Raw genomic sequence first — 17,240 nt, forward strand, 5'->3', positions numbered from 1 at the left:
ATAGTAGTTTGTACCACTTACTCCCCTACCCCTATATTCCCCTCCCCACTTCCCTCTCCCCACTGGTAACCCCTAATTTGTTCTCCATATATGTGAGTCTGCTTCTTTTTTGTTATATTCACTAGTTTGTTGTATGTTTTAGATTCCACATTAAGCAATATCCTACAGTATTTGTCTTTCTCTCTCTGACTTATTTCACTTAGCATAATGTCCTCCAAGTCCATCCATGCTGCTACACTACAAAAAATAAAATAAAATAAAACACTGAGGCATCAGTACCCTTCCCTCTCCTCTCACCTCTAACCACTACTTTAATAAAAGAATTTTCACTCAAACCAAAATAAGTATAAAGAGTAGAGTGCTGGTAGGACCATAATCTGATTCTGAATTAAGTGTTTCAAACTTACTTTCTACACCTTTCCTTTGTTGTCAATATGTATCTTATCCACAGAATTTTCACATTTAGTCATTCAAAGGAAAATCTGCTTTGTTACCTAAGTATCTTCCCACACTTTTGCAAAGAACCCTAAGTTTCCATTCCATCATTTTGAAGCTGAGGTTACGGGGGCACAAAATGGTTCAGTCATTTGTACCCAGGCAAACGTCAAAGACGGACAAGACAGAGTAAAGAACTCCAAGTTCAGTGTTCCATCCACCCAAGTAAAGATGTACCACTTAAACTGGAGATCCTTGGCAACGGGGAGACCCAGTCAAAGGTTTTTCAGCCTATGGAGGAGGTTTATGCCCACATATTCAGCAAGGATCTGGTCTTTTATCTAACCAGGTTCTTTCCAGCATGACGAGTGGGATTATTCCACAATTGTTGGGAAACAAACACTGCTTGCACGGAAGCACCACAAATCAGCCCAGGCAGATGAACATGGGTGGGGGTCACGTGACTGCAGGAGCTTCAGTCAAACGGGTGGTCTCCGGTCAGACAAAGAAAAACACCCATTCCCACTGATAGCCTGATTTTCTATAAATCGGAGCATGTTCCGGGTCATGAACAGCCAGAGGTGAGAGTCTGGTCTGTATCTGAAAGTGAAAAGTGCCTAACTGGAAATGACTGCTCGTGTACACATTAAATGCATTAGAAGCCAGGAAAGTGGGGCTGTGACAGATTAATATGATGGCTGCGGTGCAAAGTCACATGCTCAAAAGCCAAGCTACAGTATTATGCTCAAGCTCGCTTGACAAAGCCTAGAGCCAAACACGGCTAAGTATGGCCAGTTTTATATCCTGAAAACAGCCATTTGAAGCCTGAGAGAAGTAACAGGAGGACTGTGACAAAAGAAGCAATATTTTCATGTAGGTGTGGATGATGATTTCTTTTTTCTGGTTCAAGGAATACACATATTAAAGTGTGTATTTTAAAGCCTATTTTAATATTTTTCTAGTTCAGATGGAAGTCATACTGTTCACAGCCTTTGATTTTAGGAACCAGAACAAAGTAAAAATCAACTACTCACTTAAAAAGGAAAGGAAGGACAAGGTTCTGGGAATTAACCCAGTCACAAGCCATTCCAATCTTTCTGTTAATGCAAAATCCGTTCATAATTTGGCCAAATTGTTATTAACTTCCAAAAACTCCTTTGAAAATTATGAGTTTCAATTTCAAATGAAAGAACTTGAACCATTCACACTGAAGAATTCATCTATGAGCTGCCATAACATTTCCCTGTTAACTCTCTTGTGTAAAACCATTTGGTGCTGGAGAAAGAACACAGGTGAAGGACGGGGTTCCAGTCCACACGGGGCCACGAGCCATTAATCTCGTCAGGTCATGACACCCCTCTGGGCCTTTTGGCCTCTTTTTGCTTAAAGACTTTCTAGATGTCCAAGAGCTTTCTCGCTGGGATAACTAAACCACTGGTTTACTTATTTGACTGTAGCATATAGTTATTTGTCCACCATTGTCATGATATCCTTATCAGGGCCTTGTCATGGTGCTGCATCGTCATTTTTTATTGAAAGACAGTTTGCCGATGACTCAGTTCTCAGCCAGACACTTAACTGAATAGCCATTAAGGTCACACTAATGCAGACACGAAACCAAAAAAGGAGCTTTGTCTTTTTTCTACTTAAAGAAGACAGCATCTTAAAATAGCATGGACTAGTTTGAAAACACTAGGATAAAAGCCATCACGGTGCTATTCCCTGCTGCAGCTTCATAAAATTGAACAAAAACGCAAGCAAACTGAAGAGAATCTGAGGTAAGCTGGCATTTAAAATTTAAAGCATATGAGAAAACAAAACAAAAAACCCTTGACGTTTCTGCCCCTTACCTTGCAGCCTCTGCATCACGTTGGCGATGTCCCGAGAAGCCCGCGAGGCTGTCCTGGAGGCTGCCATGGTCCCACCTTGGCGTGGAACCACCACTGGAGACTCTCTGCCTGACGTAGTGCAGCCCTAGGTCCCTCCAGAAAACATACTTGAACTTCTCCAGTTCTATCGAGTCATGGACGAATCCCAGGCACTCACAGCAGTCAGTGAAGAGATCTCCCAGAAATCCAACCACTTCTTTTTTCTTCTTTTGCTTTAAGACTGTCCTCTTAAATGAACTCAGGAACCTGAAAACCAAACAGAAAAGGTTCAATATTTTTAAAACATCTATATAGGTCACCCGAGTGCAAAAAGTAGAGCTATCTTTATTTAATTTGAAGAGATGATTCATCTCTTATTTCTGAAGTGAAATAACTAATGTAAAAATACTTATAAACTATAAAGTAATAGGCAAATATGAGGAATTCTCATGGTACTTGATAAACACATAATCAAAACATACACAGCAAAATTGGTTGCTAAAAGGAGAAATATTCATTTTTTTCCATGTTTTCTTTTTAAACTAGACCTTTTTCACTGATCTATGAAAGTGAAAGTACCTGTATTCAAAACGCCGGTTCTATTTCCTACTATTCACAGGTTCTCTTATCTGGGCTATTTCAGCCTGCTTTGCACACCTATTTTGCTCTGTTGTGTTTGTACACTTTTTAGGAATGAGATCAGATCTTAGCTCCTAAAATTTGATGAATTGAAACAGGATAAATATAAAACTATTTCATTCTAGAAATTCAAATTTCGAATCTTGTCATTTTAGAAGACAAATGGGTTTGATCTAGCTTTTCCCTCCCCATAGAAAGATTCTAAAGTAAGTTGGAAGGCTGGGGTGGGATGGGGGGCTAACAGAGAGGACATTTTCCTTCCAATCCCTTTCCTTCCTGTATTCTCTGCTTTGGTCAAGCTTAATTCATCATGCTGGACGCGGGGAGGTAAAAAAGAGATAAGAGAGTAGTTGATGAAATCTTGACATGGAGACATGTACTTTGAACATGAATTTCCTAACCCTAGGGTTAGCCGAAGAGGAGGCCTTGCCATGAACAGGACAACTGATGACAGAAAGAAGAGGAGGGTGAAAAATGTACCCAGAGAAAAGAAATTTAACCAAGACACCAAACCAAGGGGGCTTATGTGAGCGTGATACTTTTACAATTCATACTCATCTCTGGGCTATGATGATGAAGGTGAAGAAAAGAAACAGGGTGGGGGCAGGGGAGGACGGCAAAAGCAAGACGGTAAAGAAAACACAGCGCATCTATGTGTGTGGTCCACCTTCATCTATGGGATGGTCCAACTTCGGCAAGGAAATAAGAGGTGTCTATGAGTGCTATCAAACATTGTAACGTGAATGTGTGGTCATAAAACTTGTATTATTTGTGAAGAACTGGTTAAGTAATACAGTGTAATTACAGATTACAACTGATTTTTAAAATGGCATTAACACCAGTATATACTGGTATCTAGTTAGATTCTACGAATACGCTGATAACCACTACCTAGACCACTACTTAGACCACTACCTCAAAAAGGATGTAAAACATTGCACACTGCTGCTGCCCTGCACATTTCTGGGGCCAGAAAGGGTGTACCGGTCACTTAGCAAGTTAGGGGTCAGTGGTGCAGTGAATAGCACTGACTGGTAAGAAGGCAAAGACAGACTTTTCCTGGCTACTTGCAAAGATACAGAAAGCAGGACCCAATACTCCGCAGCTTCTAGGCTAGAGAGGTACCTCTCAGTGGGTGGTTCCCCCAGGGGTTCTCAGAGGAGAAATAATTACTAATGGCTGGCCCTCATGCCTCAAGGCCTGCAGCCCTACTGGAGCTGTACACCCATTAGCAGCCTTCATGTCCTGGGGAAAAACATTCCACCAGTCCACATACCAAAGCTACCTTAATTTGAAGACTGATAGACAGTGAGAAGTGCCTAAGGGATGTTACAAATGGCTCCCCTAGGGCTTCCTTGGTGGCGCAGTGGTTGAGAGTCCGCCTGCCGATGCAGGGGACACGGGTTCGTGCCCCGGTCCGGGAAGATCCCACATGCCGCAGAGCAGCTGGGCCCGTGAGCCATGGCCGCTGAGCCTGCGCATCCGGAGCCTGTGCTCCGCAACGGGAGAGGCCACAACAGTGAGAGGCCTGCGTACCGCAAAAAACAAACAAACAAAAAAAAACAAGATGCATGTCAGGCAGGATGGATAGCTTGAGCAAAGGCATGGACACAAGAAACAGCATGATTTGTATGTAGAACTGCCAACAGTCAGTGAGGGACTCTATCAGGTGACATTCTGGGGCTGAGGCTGGCAAAGGAGGGAGCAGCCAGATGGCTCAGCCCTGTGTGCTCTGCCCAGAAGCTGGTCCTGGGTCTCCAGGAGGCAACAGGAAACCTTGAGGGATTTTGAAGCTAGACGTGACCACGTGTGATTGAGGTTATTCTAGCTACACCTTTTTTTTTTAAGTACATTGCTCTTTTTCTTTTTTTTTTTTTTTAATTTTATTTAGTTATTTTTGGCTGTGTTGGGCCTTCGTTGCTGCACGCGGGCTTTCTCTATTTGTGGTAAGCGGGGGCTACTCTTCGTTGCAGTGCGCCGGCTTCTCATTGCAGTGGCTTCTCCTGTTGCGGAGCACGGGCTCTAGGCGTGCAGGCTTCAGTAGTTGTGGCACACGGGCTCAGAAGCTGTGGCTTGTAAGCTCTAGAGCACAGGCTCAGTAGCTGTGGCACATAGGCTTAGTTTCTCCCCGGCATGTGGGATCTTCCCAGACCTGGGCTCGAACCCGTGTCCTCTGCATTGACAGGCGTATTCTAAACCACTGCGCCTCCAGGGAAGCCCATTCTAGGTACGTTTTTTAAGGGTGTATTTGAGGTTGACAGCTCAAAGTTCCAGGAAGATCTGTTAGGAAGGTATCTCAGGCGTCCAGGTGGAAGATGATGAGAGACTGAAACAGGATGGTGAACGGAGGGTAAAATCCAAACAAATCTTGAGGAGGCAAAACGTGCAGGACTTGGTGACTGGGAGGAGACAGGGAGTGGGGGGTGAGGTAGCCAGGGGATCGTGAATGACTCTCAGGGCTCTGACTTGAGCTTCTGTGGGCCACGGTACCATAGGCTGAGCGCAGCAGTAGAGGAGCTGTGCAGGTCACTATTTCCCCAAACTCTGCAGTTCATACCCTCACATCCTTGCTGAACAGCATCTTAATTACCCCTCCACACGCTCAGCTGAGCAAATCCAAAGGCTCGCTGGACCCAGCCGAGGACCCACACTCTGCGCGAAGCCCCCGCTCACACAGCAGCGCACTTTCAGCAATTCCCTCCATTCCTCCAGCACCAACAAGCCACGCTATGCAAAGACCTGTCTTATAATCCTTAACAGTCAGTCTTACCTCCCTCTAATGAGACCATGAGCATTCTGCAGGCATAGAGGTTATAACTCTTGCTGTTTTGACATCACACCCATTGATATTAACTAGATCTCTGGAATGCATCCTAGCCCCCAGTATATATTTTTGTTTTCTTGAATCACTTTCACTCCCACTCCTTTGCCGGAGTGAGTCACATAAGTGTCTAATTTTACATTTAATTATTGTTTTCCTCTATTCCTCACTAAAGTATGAACGCGTAGTTTTCTACAGGACTACCCTCAGAAAACTCCTTCCTCCCCACTGCAAAAGACGCTGATGCAACATCCTTCCCTTTTTAGACATAAGATTAAATATTTTGCTTTTACCATTCACGTACACACATATTTCCTATTTTGTGAAATTATGATATTCTTGCTTTCTACTGATACTTAAATTTAAAGGGCCATGTGATTTGATAAAAATTTCAAATTAATCAGACAAAGATAATAAAAGGAGATTTTTACAAGATATGTGTTCTGGATGTAGGAAGATGTGAGTTTAGACTTAGCTCTGCTCTGACTAGCTGGATGATCTTGAGCTGGTTCTGTGTATGGAGGTGCTCAACAAACACCTGACATGGGATCGTGGTAACGGGACATGCACAGACTCTGGACCAAAACAGACATGGAGCTGAGTCTTAATTCTGCCTCTTCCTGTCCATGTGGGCATGACCTACAGAACTAGGACATGAGAGGAATGTCCAGCACCGTCAATGATCTCAAGAGTCCCAGGCTAATTAAGAGTTTTTAATCAGGTGCAGGATATTGGGCGGCGGGGGGGGGGGGGTAGGAAGAGAGGGTGAGGGATGGGAAGGGAGACTTAGGGAGACACTGATGGGTTGTGTGCCAATTAACAGTCCTTGCACCATCTTCTAATCATTTCCAGGGAAGGAACTAAGATTATAAAGCAGCTAATTATATCCACCACACCTAGCAGAGAGGTAAGATTCCTGTATTTATTATGTCATACAGCAAATGTATTGAGAAACCAACCTGTAAAGGACACCGGTACTGAGTAAATAGCAGTGAACAAGACAGATAAGCCCCTCTTAGAGTTTATGTACCAGAGCAGGGGATGATACAAACAATATTACAATAAAGTAGGTTGCGTATTGTAATGGAGAAATCCAAGGTACTGTGGGAGCAAAGAGAATACCCAACCACTACCATCTGCTGTATTTATCATGCGGGATGCAGAGGGAATTTAGAGTATCTGCTATCTGGGATTCTCCTATCTGAACAATGTACTCTTCTTAACACCAACACCTGTGAAAAGCACGGGAATGAATCATCACAACTTGACTTTTCCAGTCTCTAAGCAGAATGGACAACTGGCTGCTAAAGCAGTTTCCTATTTGTTCTATTAAAAAGGAATACAGGGGGCTTCCCTGGTGGCGCAGTGGTTGAGAGTCCGCCTGCCGATGCAGGGGACACGGGTTCGTGCCCAGGTCCGGGAAGATCCCACATGCCGCGGAGCGGCTGGGCCCGTGAGCCATGGCCACTGAGCCTGCACATCCGGAGCCTGTGCTCCACAGCGGGAGAGGCCACAACAGTGAGAGGCCCGCGTACCGTAAAAAAAAAAAAAAAAAAAAAAAAAAAAGCTACTGAATACATCTCAACCCCCCTTCTATCTAAGTCCTTTGCTGGAGCGAGTCACATAAGTGTCTAATTTTACATTTAATTATTGTTTTTCTCTATTCATCCTTTAGTAATGGTACTAATTAATGAATGCTAAGATGGCTAAATGGTGGGGAAGAAGAGGGACATCCTGCAGTTAATACAAAAATATTACTGATGCCTGTGTACTGGCTATCAGTGAACAGTGCTGCTAATTATTCACTCATGGATTTTACAGGGTAACAAATAAAAATTGGTCCTTTCCCTGGAAGAACAAAAATATGTAGAAGTACTCAAAAGACGAAGTGCAGAGCTGATCAGCATGACAGATACTATGTCATGACTGAACATTTTTTTTTAAGCCTGGAGTATAAATCTTGCCCAAAGATGCCTGCTACCTTCCTCCCGTGCTTTACTAGAGTCTATATTGCACTTCGTGCCAAACATGAGTTCTCACTGGTTTAGACCACAAGGAAGGACACATTTAACACATTTTAGCGAAGGAGATATGCAGACTTCCTCAAAGGGGAGCCTTGGGTCCTGCACGCCTGTCTTCAGACCACAGGGTGTGACTGCTGTATCTAGCGCTGGTGCCGTCTGCCCTGGGGAGAAATTGCTACTAACCTTGCCCAGTCATGGGTTTCTTACATCCGGTTTCAGTGACACCTCCCTTCATCTCCAAGTAGCTGTGTGGGCTGCATAATTATCAGAGAGCAGGTCCTACTGTAGCACCCTCCCCACTTAGCACAAGCAATTCTTGAACATTTTTCAATGATAAGCTACCTTTTCTCAATCTTTACTTCTTTGCACAGAAGAATCAAGTGGAAAAAAATTCTTACGTGGGGGACGAGGACAGAAATAAACCAGTTTGTGAAAAAATCATTAGTTAAGACAGACAAAAGTGAGGCTATAATGTAATAACTGAGCAAATATTAGTTAAGACAGACAAAAGTGAGGCTATAATATAATAACTGAGCAAATATTAGTTAAGACAGACAAAAGTGAGGTTATAATAACTGAGCAATATTATTATCTGAGTCAGTCTGAAGATGTGTCTTTATCTTCAGCCTGAAATATATTAAGTTAGTGTTGATCTGGCACATTTTGTTCTAAAATTGCCAGAAAGTAATAAACAGACTCAAAAATGCAAGCAAAAAACAGATGTGTTTTTTATTACACTGTTCTGGTGATGTCAGGAACTTTTTATCCATCCTATTAATCTTTTTCATCATGGAGAACAGCAGGCCTCTCAAAGAACAGTCCTCATGACTCATGGCTAAATCAGCATTTTACACAGATGTGGGTCATATTAATAATCTTTGCTTAATTGAAAATTATAATATTTCTCATACACAAGTCTAGCTCCTGAATACAAACGCTTTCTTTGGAAAAATAGCTCTCAGATGAAGACAAAAATAGATACCCATTAAAGAAGAGAGAGAGAAAAAAAAAACATTCATTTTGAACTCTCTTAACATTTACAGAAAATTTTCAGATGCGTACAGGTTTTCTACCCCAAACTGAGAAGCTCTGAAATGGACATTCTGGGATGCTAAGACCGGCTTCACAGCTGGTGTCTTTTTCTCCCCAGGGTTGAACCTGACTCTATTTGTGGAAGAGGGCCTGAACTTGCAGCCTCCAAGCTCTGTTATCCGAGGCAGCCCGCTGAACCCCGTTTCCCAGCCGGCTTTCTTTCCTGATGGCTAATAGCTGCTTTATTTTGCATATTTTCCTGCCCTCTGCCATACACCTGCCGCTCTGTGAACCACCATTTCACAGAACTCCCTCCGGCAGTGATGCAAAATCTGTCTGAAACGTATCTTTCTGGAGAGGAGATGAAAGTTATCTTGCCCTCTAGCGTAGGGTCCGCCTGCCAGAAATCGCAGGGCGACAGCTGGAGTAGAGTCTGAAGCCCCGGCCTCCGCTGTTCTTCAAGCCCCGGGCCGTGCTACCCATTTCCCCTCCCCCAGCCCTTCCTAAAATAGTCGGCAGTGGAGGAAGGGAGGCTCCTGGAATTTGTTCAGCGCCCTACATCTCCCATCTGATAGTAGCAACTGTCTCGACCATCGCAATAAGAGGGTGGCTGCCTTTTTCTTCTGCATCACTGGACCCCAGAAGAAGTGCCACAAGCGGAAGTGACAACTCAGAGGGGGGACGTTAATAGGGGTATCTACGCACGAGATGCAAGGAGAACGCTCCCCACCTCCGTCTCTCCTCATCCTTGAGTATCACACACGTACGCACACCACCGCCACCATCACCATCCTCTCCCTCCCATCAAGCACGCACGACCCCGAGCACGCACATACAAACTTGCTTACAATTTGTCTGCAATTTGTGCTGCTTGCACCCATATTCTCTCTCTCCTTCCTCTCTCCCTCTCTCCTTCCCTTTACCTTCTCTCTCTCTCTCTCTCGGGCTCGTTCTGGTTCCAGGTAGCGCAGCGAGCGCAGCGGCGGTGCCGGTGCGCGCTCTGGGCCGGCCGCGGTGGCGGGAGCCGGGGCGCGGCTGCAGGGCAGCGGGGCGCCGGGCGGCCCTGGTGACCGAGTACAACACGCCGGGCCGGCTCCCCGCCGGCGGCGGATCCGCGGCCGCGCTCCCGGGCCCGCTCGCACACTCACTCACTCACTCCTGCGCCCAGCTGCTCGGCTGCTCTGCCCTCCCTCTGCAAGCGGTCCTCCTTCCGGGTGCACCCTGGGGGTTCAGGCCTCCTCCCACTCCCCCGCCCCCGCACTAAAGCTCCCTTCGGGAAGGTTGGCTAGGCGGGTTCAGCCCCCAGGCAGGTTCCCGGCGCGACCCGTGCGCCGCCACGCCCCTCCCCGCGCCCGGCGCCCGGCGCCCGGCTCCAGGATGCGCTGGTCCCTGGCAGAGCCAGGGGCGGGGGCCCGAGCCTCTCTCACCCGCTTCCCTACCTCCCGGAGAAGCACGGCCTCCGGAGTCTCTCCGCAGCTGCAAAGCCTTTCCGTGAGCCTCCCTCTCCGGGAGCCTTTCCACGGGGTCCACCTCCCGGAGGTCGAGGAGGAGAGAAATGGCCGAGAGCGCTGGGAAGGGGATTCGCTGCCCCGCCTCGCTAACTTTGCCTGGGGTTTCCACTGCCCTGCTGACCTTCCTGAGCAGAACCTATCTTGAAAGGCTGGGGAGGTTCCCTGATGGTCCCGGGAAGGAAGTGGTGCGGTTCAATGAGGACATTCCTCTGGCTCCTTTTAAATTAACTTTCAAAAAGATCCTAACGGCTGACCTTTTGGCTGTCAAATCAGTAGCATATAATTTTAGGGAGACTGGTCAGACTATAGATTTTTGTTCATGGGTTTATAAGGCTTGGATTTCCCGAGAAGACACCTGACATCTGAATCGTATTTATTCTTGGTTATTCGTTAAGATGACCCTGGAGAACTACCTTCAGGTTCCCTCACGCTCTCCCTGAGGCTTTCATCACAAGTCCTTCTCATGGTGTAGAGGAGAGTCTGGGGTTGCCTAGTAGCCTTCGGAAGAATTTATCTTGTGGTTTTATGGTTTCCAAGCGAAGTCAAACATAGTCTCTCTTCACCAACAACGAAGCCCAAGTCCAACAGGATTGTGGCAACTCAAATAATCGAAGCTATGTTGCAAGAATCTTAAAAATAATAATTACCTTCTCGAATTTTCTATCTGAAAATAGTTTTTCCTATTCTCTACATTTGCAGAATGGAAGGATGGGGCTTTAAAGTGGATGAAGTTTTTCTTTGCCTCCTGCCTTTCCCTCCTCACTTGCTGCCAACACTCCACTGATTAGTTTTGCATTTCCTTCAAATTCTCTCCCTTTTGGATTCCATCAAAATAATATCTGACATGAATCTGGTAAACTCACCTGATGTGTTACCTTTCCTTGTGTTTACATATCTCAGAGACCAAAGAATGAATCTCTAAGTACAGCACTGGTTGCACCAGGGAGTCGTGCCTGGAGAGGGGATGTTGGGGATCACTCTCAACATATCCTGCCTCTGCCTCACGGTGACACTCACCGTGGATGCCCAGAGCTCCTTGTGGAGATAACCGGCCAGAGCCTAGTGGTGCCAGTTAGCTCCCTCTGCCTGGGTGGGACCAGACTGAGATCCAAGCTGCAGGCCTGCCACTCAGGAGGAGAGGATCTGACTGAGTTCTTCCCCTCTGCCTGTGCTTTCGTCTAAGCAACTCAACCCACCGACTGAAACTCCCTCATTAGACTTAGCTGCTCTTCTCCCAGGCACAGACAGGCAGAAGCCTAGGGCTGCCTGGCTGGCCCTGGTTGCCTGATGAACTGAATGTCCACTCTCAGCTCAATTTTATCCTCCACAGAAGGACTACGCACATCATCGACTTTTGGAACAGGCTTGTCTTTTTTTTTCTTTTTCTTTCTCCATAAACCCCAGGGAAGTGTGTTGCAGCTTCATTTATTCAACAACTATCTTTTGAACACCTACCATATACTGAATATTGTCCTAACCATTGGAGCCACAGTGGTAAGTAAAAGTGGACCTGGTTCCTGCCTTCACAGAGCTTCCAGTATAATCAGGAAGAGAGACACTCATCAAAGAGCCACACAAATTATTATAAAACCTCAGCCTCCAAGAGAAGGAAAAAAAAAATGAGAGCCTTCAGTGAAAGGAATTAATTTAGTTTAGAGATCAGGAAGATTTTGCTAAGGAAGTGACCTTTGAACTGTGATCTGCAGGAAAGGCAACATTAACTAAGAGAAAGACAGGTAGGCTGGGGTCTGGAACAGCGCTCCAGACAGGGGGCACAGTGTGCAAAGGATCAATGGAGGAAAAGTACATGGTGCATTTGAGGAAGTGAAGACCAATGTGGCTGCAGAAGAGAAAGCAAGGGAGGGGACAGGAGCTACACCAGGAAATGGGCCCCTTGAGACCCCAAATGAAGGGAAGGGTAGATTGTGCAGGTCTTAAAAACCAGCCCGAAGAGACGGGTCTTTACATAAAGTCTTTACAGTGTTCTCAGTAAGTGGTGCAGCATGATTACATTTATGTCTTGAAAATTTCCCTTTGGCTACAATGTGGAAAACAGATTAGAAGTAGGGCCAAAATGGGTAAAGGTAGACCAGTTAGGAAGTTGCTACAGTAATCTTTTAGAAAGATCATAGGCCTAATTATTAGAGTGATGGTGATGGGGAAAGTGCATGGATTTGAGGGATGTTTAATAGATAAAGTGTATGGGACATAAGGTCATGGGTGACAGAAGGAAGTCAGAATAGTATAGTGGTTGAAGTCTTGGGTTTTGAAGCAAGAAAGGGCTATGCTTGAGTCTCAGCTCCGTCATTAACTACCTGTGTGATTGTTAGCTAGTAATTTACTCTCTCACAAGTTCAGATTTCACAAACCTGTAATCAGGATGTTAACAGCATATCTCACTCATAGGGCTGTTTTGGGGACTAAATGAGCAAGTACTTCATCCTTCAGAGCCTGGCATGTGGTCAGGAAACACAATATAATTAGCATCATTATTATAGTTATTATTACTATTATTCTCGATGTTTCTGAAGTTGGCACATAAAGGGACTACCGACTGTACTTTGCAACAGGCTGGTTGGGCTAGAGCACCAGTTTCTGAGAGCAGCAAAATATAACCAGGGGGCCATCACAGGTTGAGAGACAGCGGTCTGGGGAGCAACCTGATTTCCTCCTCCACGGAGCCCAAGGTCTGTTCTCCTCATCTGTCTACTCTTCATACCCTCTGAGTTTACACAGAATCCTATTCCTATACATCATGGCATCTGGGCCCCCAATACCTCCTCCCTGAGTTAATAGGAAGTGGCAGAGAACAGCAAAAAATGCCAGTTGATTTTAGTTCAGCGTTATCCCAATGGCTGCATCATTGTGTTCTATGTATTTGTAAAATAAGTCACAGTGCCCATATGAAATCAGCAAATAATCTTTTATATGTCTGTCCTTTCTCTTTTATGTAATTGTGTTAACACCATGGCAGAGATTTACCACATTTAAAAATATGTTGTCGATTCATCAAAAGCAGCAGCCCAGAGTCTTACAGAGGTGCATCTTCATGGGGATGAGCCCACGTGCAATTCAACAAGCACGTCTCTTCTTCCACCTCTCTCCATTAGTCTTAAGTCCCTTCAAGACAAACCTCTATGCACAGGGCAGGGAAGCTAAACAAAATGGCTCGTATGTTTCCAAGGTAAAGGGGCTTTGTATCCTCATGGTCTGGACGCAGTCAGTAATGGTCTGGTTGGGTTAGGCAGCCCCTTACTTGGTGATTGCCTCTGCTGGAGTTCTCACAGTCTGCTAACGAGAGAGGAAAGACAGACAGGGAAGGAGGGGCTTACCTCTCCTGGCCAGGAAAGCTCAGGAGGATTTGGGGTCCAAAGAACTAGGATTCAACCAAATCCTCCAAAATGCCCCTTTTGCAATTCTCAATAAGGGCCATGACTTTCACATGAGAGGTTCAGCAAGGCTCTGAATTCATCTTACATTATGAATGTGCAACCTGCAACAACACACCTTAGGTCTGATTTTTGGCTCTGTCAACATTGTAGCTGCAAGGGTAAGAGTCCTAGAAGCTGGCTGGGTCTCTGACCATGCCTTGATCCAAAATGGTGAAGTTTCTGAACTTGTCATTTTCTTTTCTTTATGGTCTTCATTGTCAGAAGTAGCTGACACACATCATAGTTCTTCTAGTTCTTTTTCCTACCGTAAGATTCCACAGCAATAGCCAGATTGGTCTCCTAAATTCTTGTCTTCAGTAGGCCCTTAATTTCAGGTGTTAATTTCTTCTCCACTACTTGCCATGTCTCTCTGGAATTCTATTTTGCATTGGAATCATATCATCACTGTATGTGAACCCAGGCAGGTCAACTAACCAACTTGAGATTCTCACCTTTGAAGGTCTGGACCCAGGCATGGCATGAAATATTATGTCATCTAGGATTCATTAAAGAAAAATCAAAACAACTTGAGGATGTGAAACAGGGATTTAGGTGTTCAAAGTTTTTGATAATGCTAGAGAGGTGACCGTTAGTATGGCTGCTTTTAGCTGTCATTGCACCTGCCATTGCAGGTGCAGTTCAGAACTCAGCAACTCACTGCTGCCACCTAGAGGTCAAGATGCTGCCGCAAATGGTGAGCAGCATCACAGCTGCCTCTGCGCTGACTCCTGGTGATGGAGCTTGGTATCAGCCACTGTAGAACTACTGTCATTGCTGCTGGAGGGACAATTTCTCTATGTCCCATTTGCCTTCCAAATCTCATGTGAGAGCATAGGCAGAACGCACATTTCATCCACCCTACCCCACCCCACCCCCAGGAAAGAGCCTGGAAAAGGTAATCCTCAGACTTCCAGCCCCTGAGATACAGGGAGAGAGAGCATAGCACGGATCGTTAGTGAAGATTGTTTGCCAATGAACGGTATACAGTACAAACACAGACTTGGGGAGAAAAGCAAGCATGTATTCAAATTAAAACTCATAGTAACTCCAGTTTAAAACATTAGGTCTTTTTAATCTATTTTAACTCTCATATTGATATTATTTTAGAATTTTACATGTTAGGATTTTAAGACTATTTTTTAAAAGAACACACACACAAAACTAGCATTGCCGATGAATTTTAAGATGACATCATTGACTACCCAGTGTAGTCTTCTTGTCACTTTCTCCCTATGGTTCCTTCAGGAGCTGTTCTTAGACCACTATTGTCTCTCCCCTACTTTAACCATCCACTCCCATGATCATGGTCTTGGTCTTGTCATTATTAATAATAACAATTATTTGATACTGATAATCTCAGTCGTTAACGCTCCACTCTTCACCTCCTCTTTTGTTTCCAGCCCACTTATTCTTTTGCTTCAATTCCAATAATCCCTCAGCTGAATAGAACCTTATAGCCATTGATAAACCACTGCCAGCCTTTATGTTGCCTTTGTATTAGAGAGGGAGCCTTCCTCAAGATGCTTCAACTCCTTCTTTTGGAGACTATTATAATAGACCATTTCTGAAGAAGTAAAACTGTCACTCTGCAGATGACATGATGTAACCGAAAGTGGTGTCTGGCTGCTCGATGCTCAAAAGCCAATAAAGAGGCAGGGTTGGTGGAAAGGAAAGTTTGCTTTATTCTGCATGCCGACAACGGTGGGGGGAGGGCAGACACCTGCCCAAAGGCTGACTCCCCCTGAATGACAATCAGTGGGCAAGAGCTTTTGTAGGTGGAGGGAGGGGGCTACGTGCAGAAGCAGCACTATCAGCTCTGACAGTCATCTTGAAATTAATCATGAGGTGGTCTGATCAGCGTCATCTTGATTGTTTTAAGTACAGTTACTCTTCAGTTCCAGGGTCGGTTTGTTCTCATTTCCTTGAGGCCAGTTCTTGGAACTGTGACAGCTTACGTCATGGCTACAGTCTGGTCATCATGTAGTTAACTTCTTCCACCTGGCGGGGGTTTCAGTATTTATAAGACAGCTCACAGAATACGGCTCAGAATATTATCTATAGCCCTTGAGAAGGAACTAAAGGTCCTTGACTATGCTTAATGACTAAATTATTATTATTTGGTCTCCTTTGACTGTTTTCCTTTGTTTCTGTATTTTCTCATTTCTCTGATTAAACTTATTCTTTGGCTAAAGGTTTTCCACAGACAAAAGGCAGGCTGAGGATGTGGGGTAATAGACCGTAGGGCCCTGCTCCGTTTCAATGATACTATATATAGAAAATCCTAAAGACACCACCAAAAAAACTGTTAGAACCCATCAATGAATTCAGTAAAGTTGCAGATACAAAATCAATCAACAGAAATCTGTTGTTTTTCTATACACTAACAATGAACTATTAGAAAGAGAAATTAAGAAAACAATCCCATTTGCAATTGCACCAAAAAGAATAAATACCTAGGAATAAATCTAACCAAGAAAATAAAAGACCTGTACTCAGAAAACTCTACGACATTGATAAAAGAAATTGAAGATGAAAAAATCAGATGGAAAGATATACTGTGTTCATGGATTGGAAGACTTAATATTGTTAAAATAACCATACTACCCAAGGCAATCTACAGATTCAGTGCCATCCCTGTCAAAATACCAATGGCATTTTTCACAGAACTAGAACAAATAATCCTAAAATTTGTATGAAACCACAAGAGATCCAGAATAGCCAAAACAATCTTGAAAAAGAAGAACAAAGCTGGAGATATCACACTCCCTGATTTCAAACTATACTACAAAGCTACAGTAACAAAACAGGATGGTACTAGCACAAAAACAGACCATAGGTCAATGGGACAGAATAGAGAGCCCAGAAATAAACCCACACTTATATTGTCAATTAATCTATGACAAAAGAGACAAGGATATACAATTTGGGAAAAGACTCTTCAATAAATGGTTTGAGGAAAACTGGACAGCTACATGCCAAAGAATCAAACTGGACTACTTTTTCACACCATATACAAAAATAAACTCAAAATGGGTTAAAGACTTAAATGTAAGACCTGAAACCATAAAACTCCTAGAAGAAAACAAAAGCAGTAAGCTCTTTGACATTGGCCTTAGCAGTATTTGGAGGGATATATCTCCTCAGTCAAGAGAAACAAAAGCAAAAATAAAAGGGGACTACATCAAACTAAAAAGCTTTTGCACAGTGAAGGAAACTATCAACAAAACAAAAAGGTCATCTACTGAATGGGAGAAGATATTTGCAGCATTATTTACAAGAGCCAAGATATGGAAGCAACCTAAGTGTCTGTGAATGGTTTAATGGATAAAGAAGATGTGGTATATATATACACAATTACTGGCCATAAAAAAGAATGACATCCTGCTATTCACAACAACATGAATGGACCTAGAGGGTATTATGCTAAGTGAAATAAGTCAGACAAAGAAAGAAAAATACTGTATGGTTTCACTTATATG

General features: G+C 44.3%; 1 protein-coding gene across 1 annotated transcript in view; it reads right to left on the reverse strand.

Annotated features, from left to right (window-relative positions):
• Window positions 1–2,570, reverse strand: part of SYNE1 (spectrin repeat containing nuclear envelope protein 1) — a 457,027-nt gene extending 454,457 nt beyond the window's left edge. Inside the window, exon 1 of the mRNA XM_073789748.1 lies at window positions 2,286–2,570. Coding sequence (XP_073645849.1) covers window positions 2,286–2,352 — 67 coding nt within the window. The 5' untranslated portion in view covers window positions 2,353–2,570. The remainder of the gene's footprint in view (window positions 1–2,285) is intronic.
• Window positions 2,571–17,240: the final 14,670 nt, after the last annotated feature.

Source organism: Tursiops truncatus, chromosome 12 (genome assembly GCF_011762595.2).
Source record: "Tursiops truncatus isolate mTurTru1 chromosome 12, mTurTru1.mat.Y, whole genome shotgun sequence".
Taxonomy (NCBI): Eukaryota; Metazoa; Chordata; class Mammalia; order Artiodactyla; family Delphinidae; genus Tursiops; species Tursiops truncatus.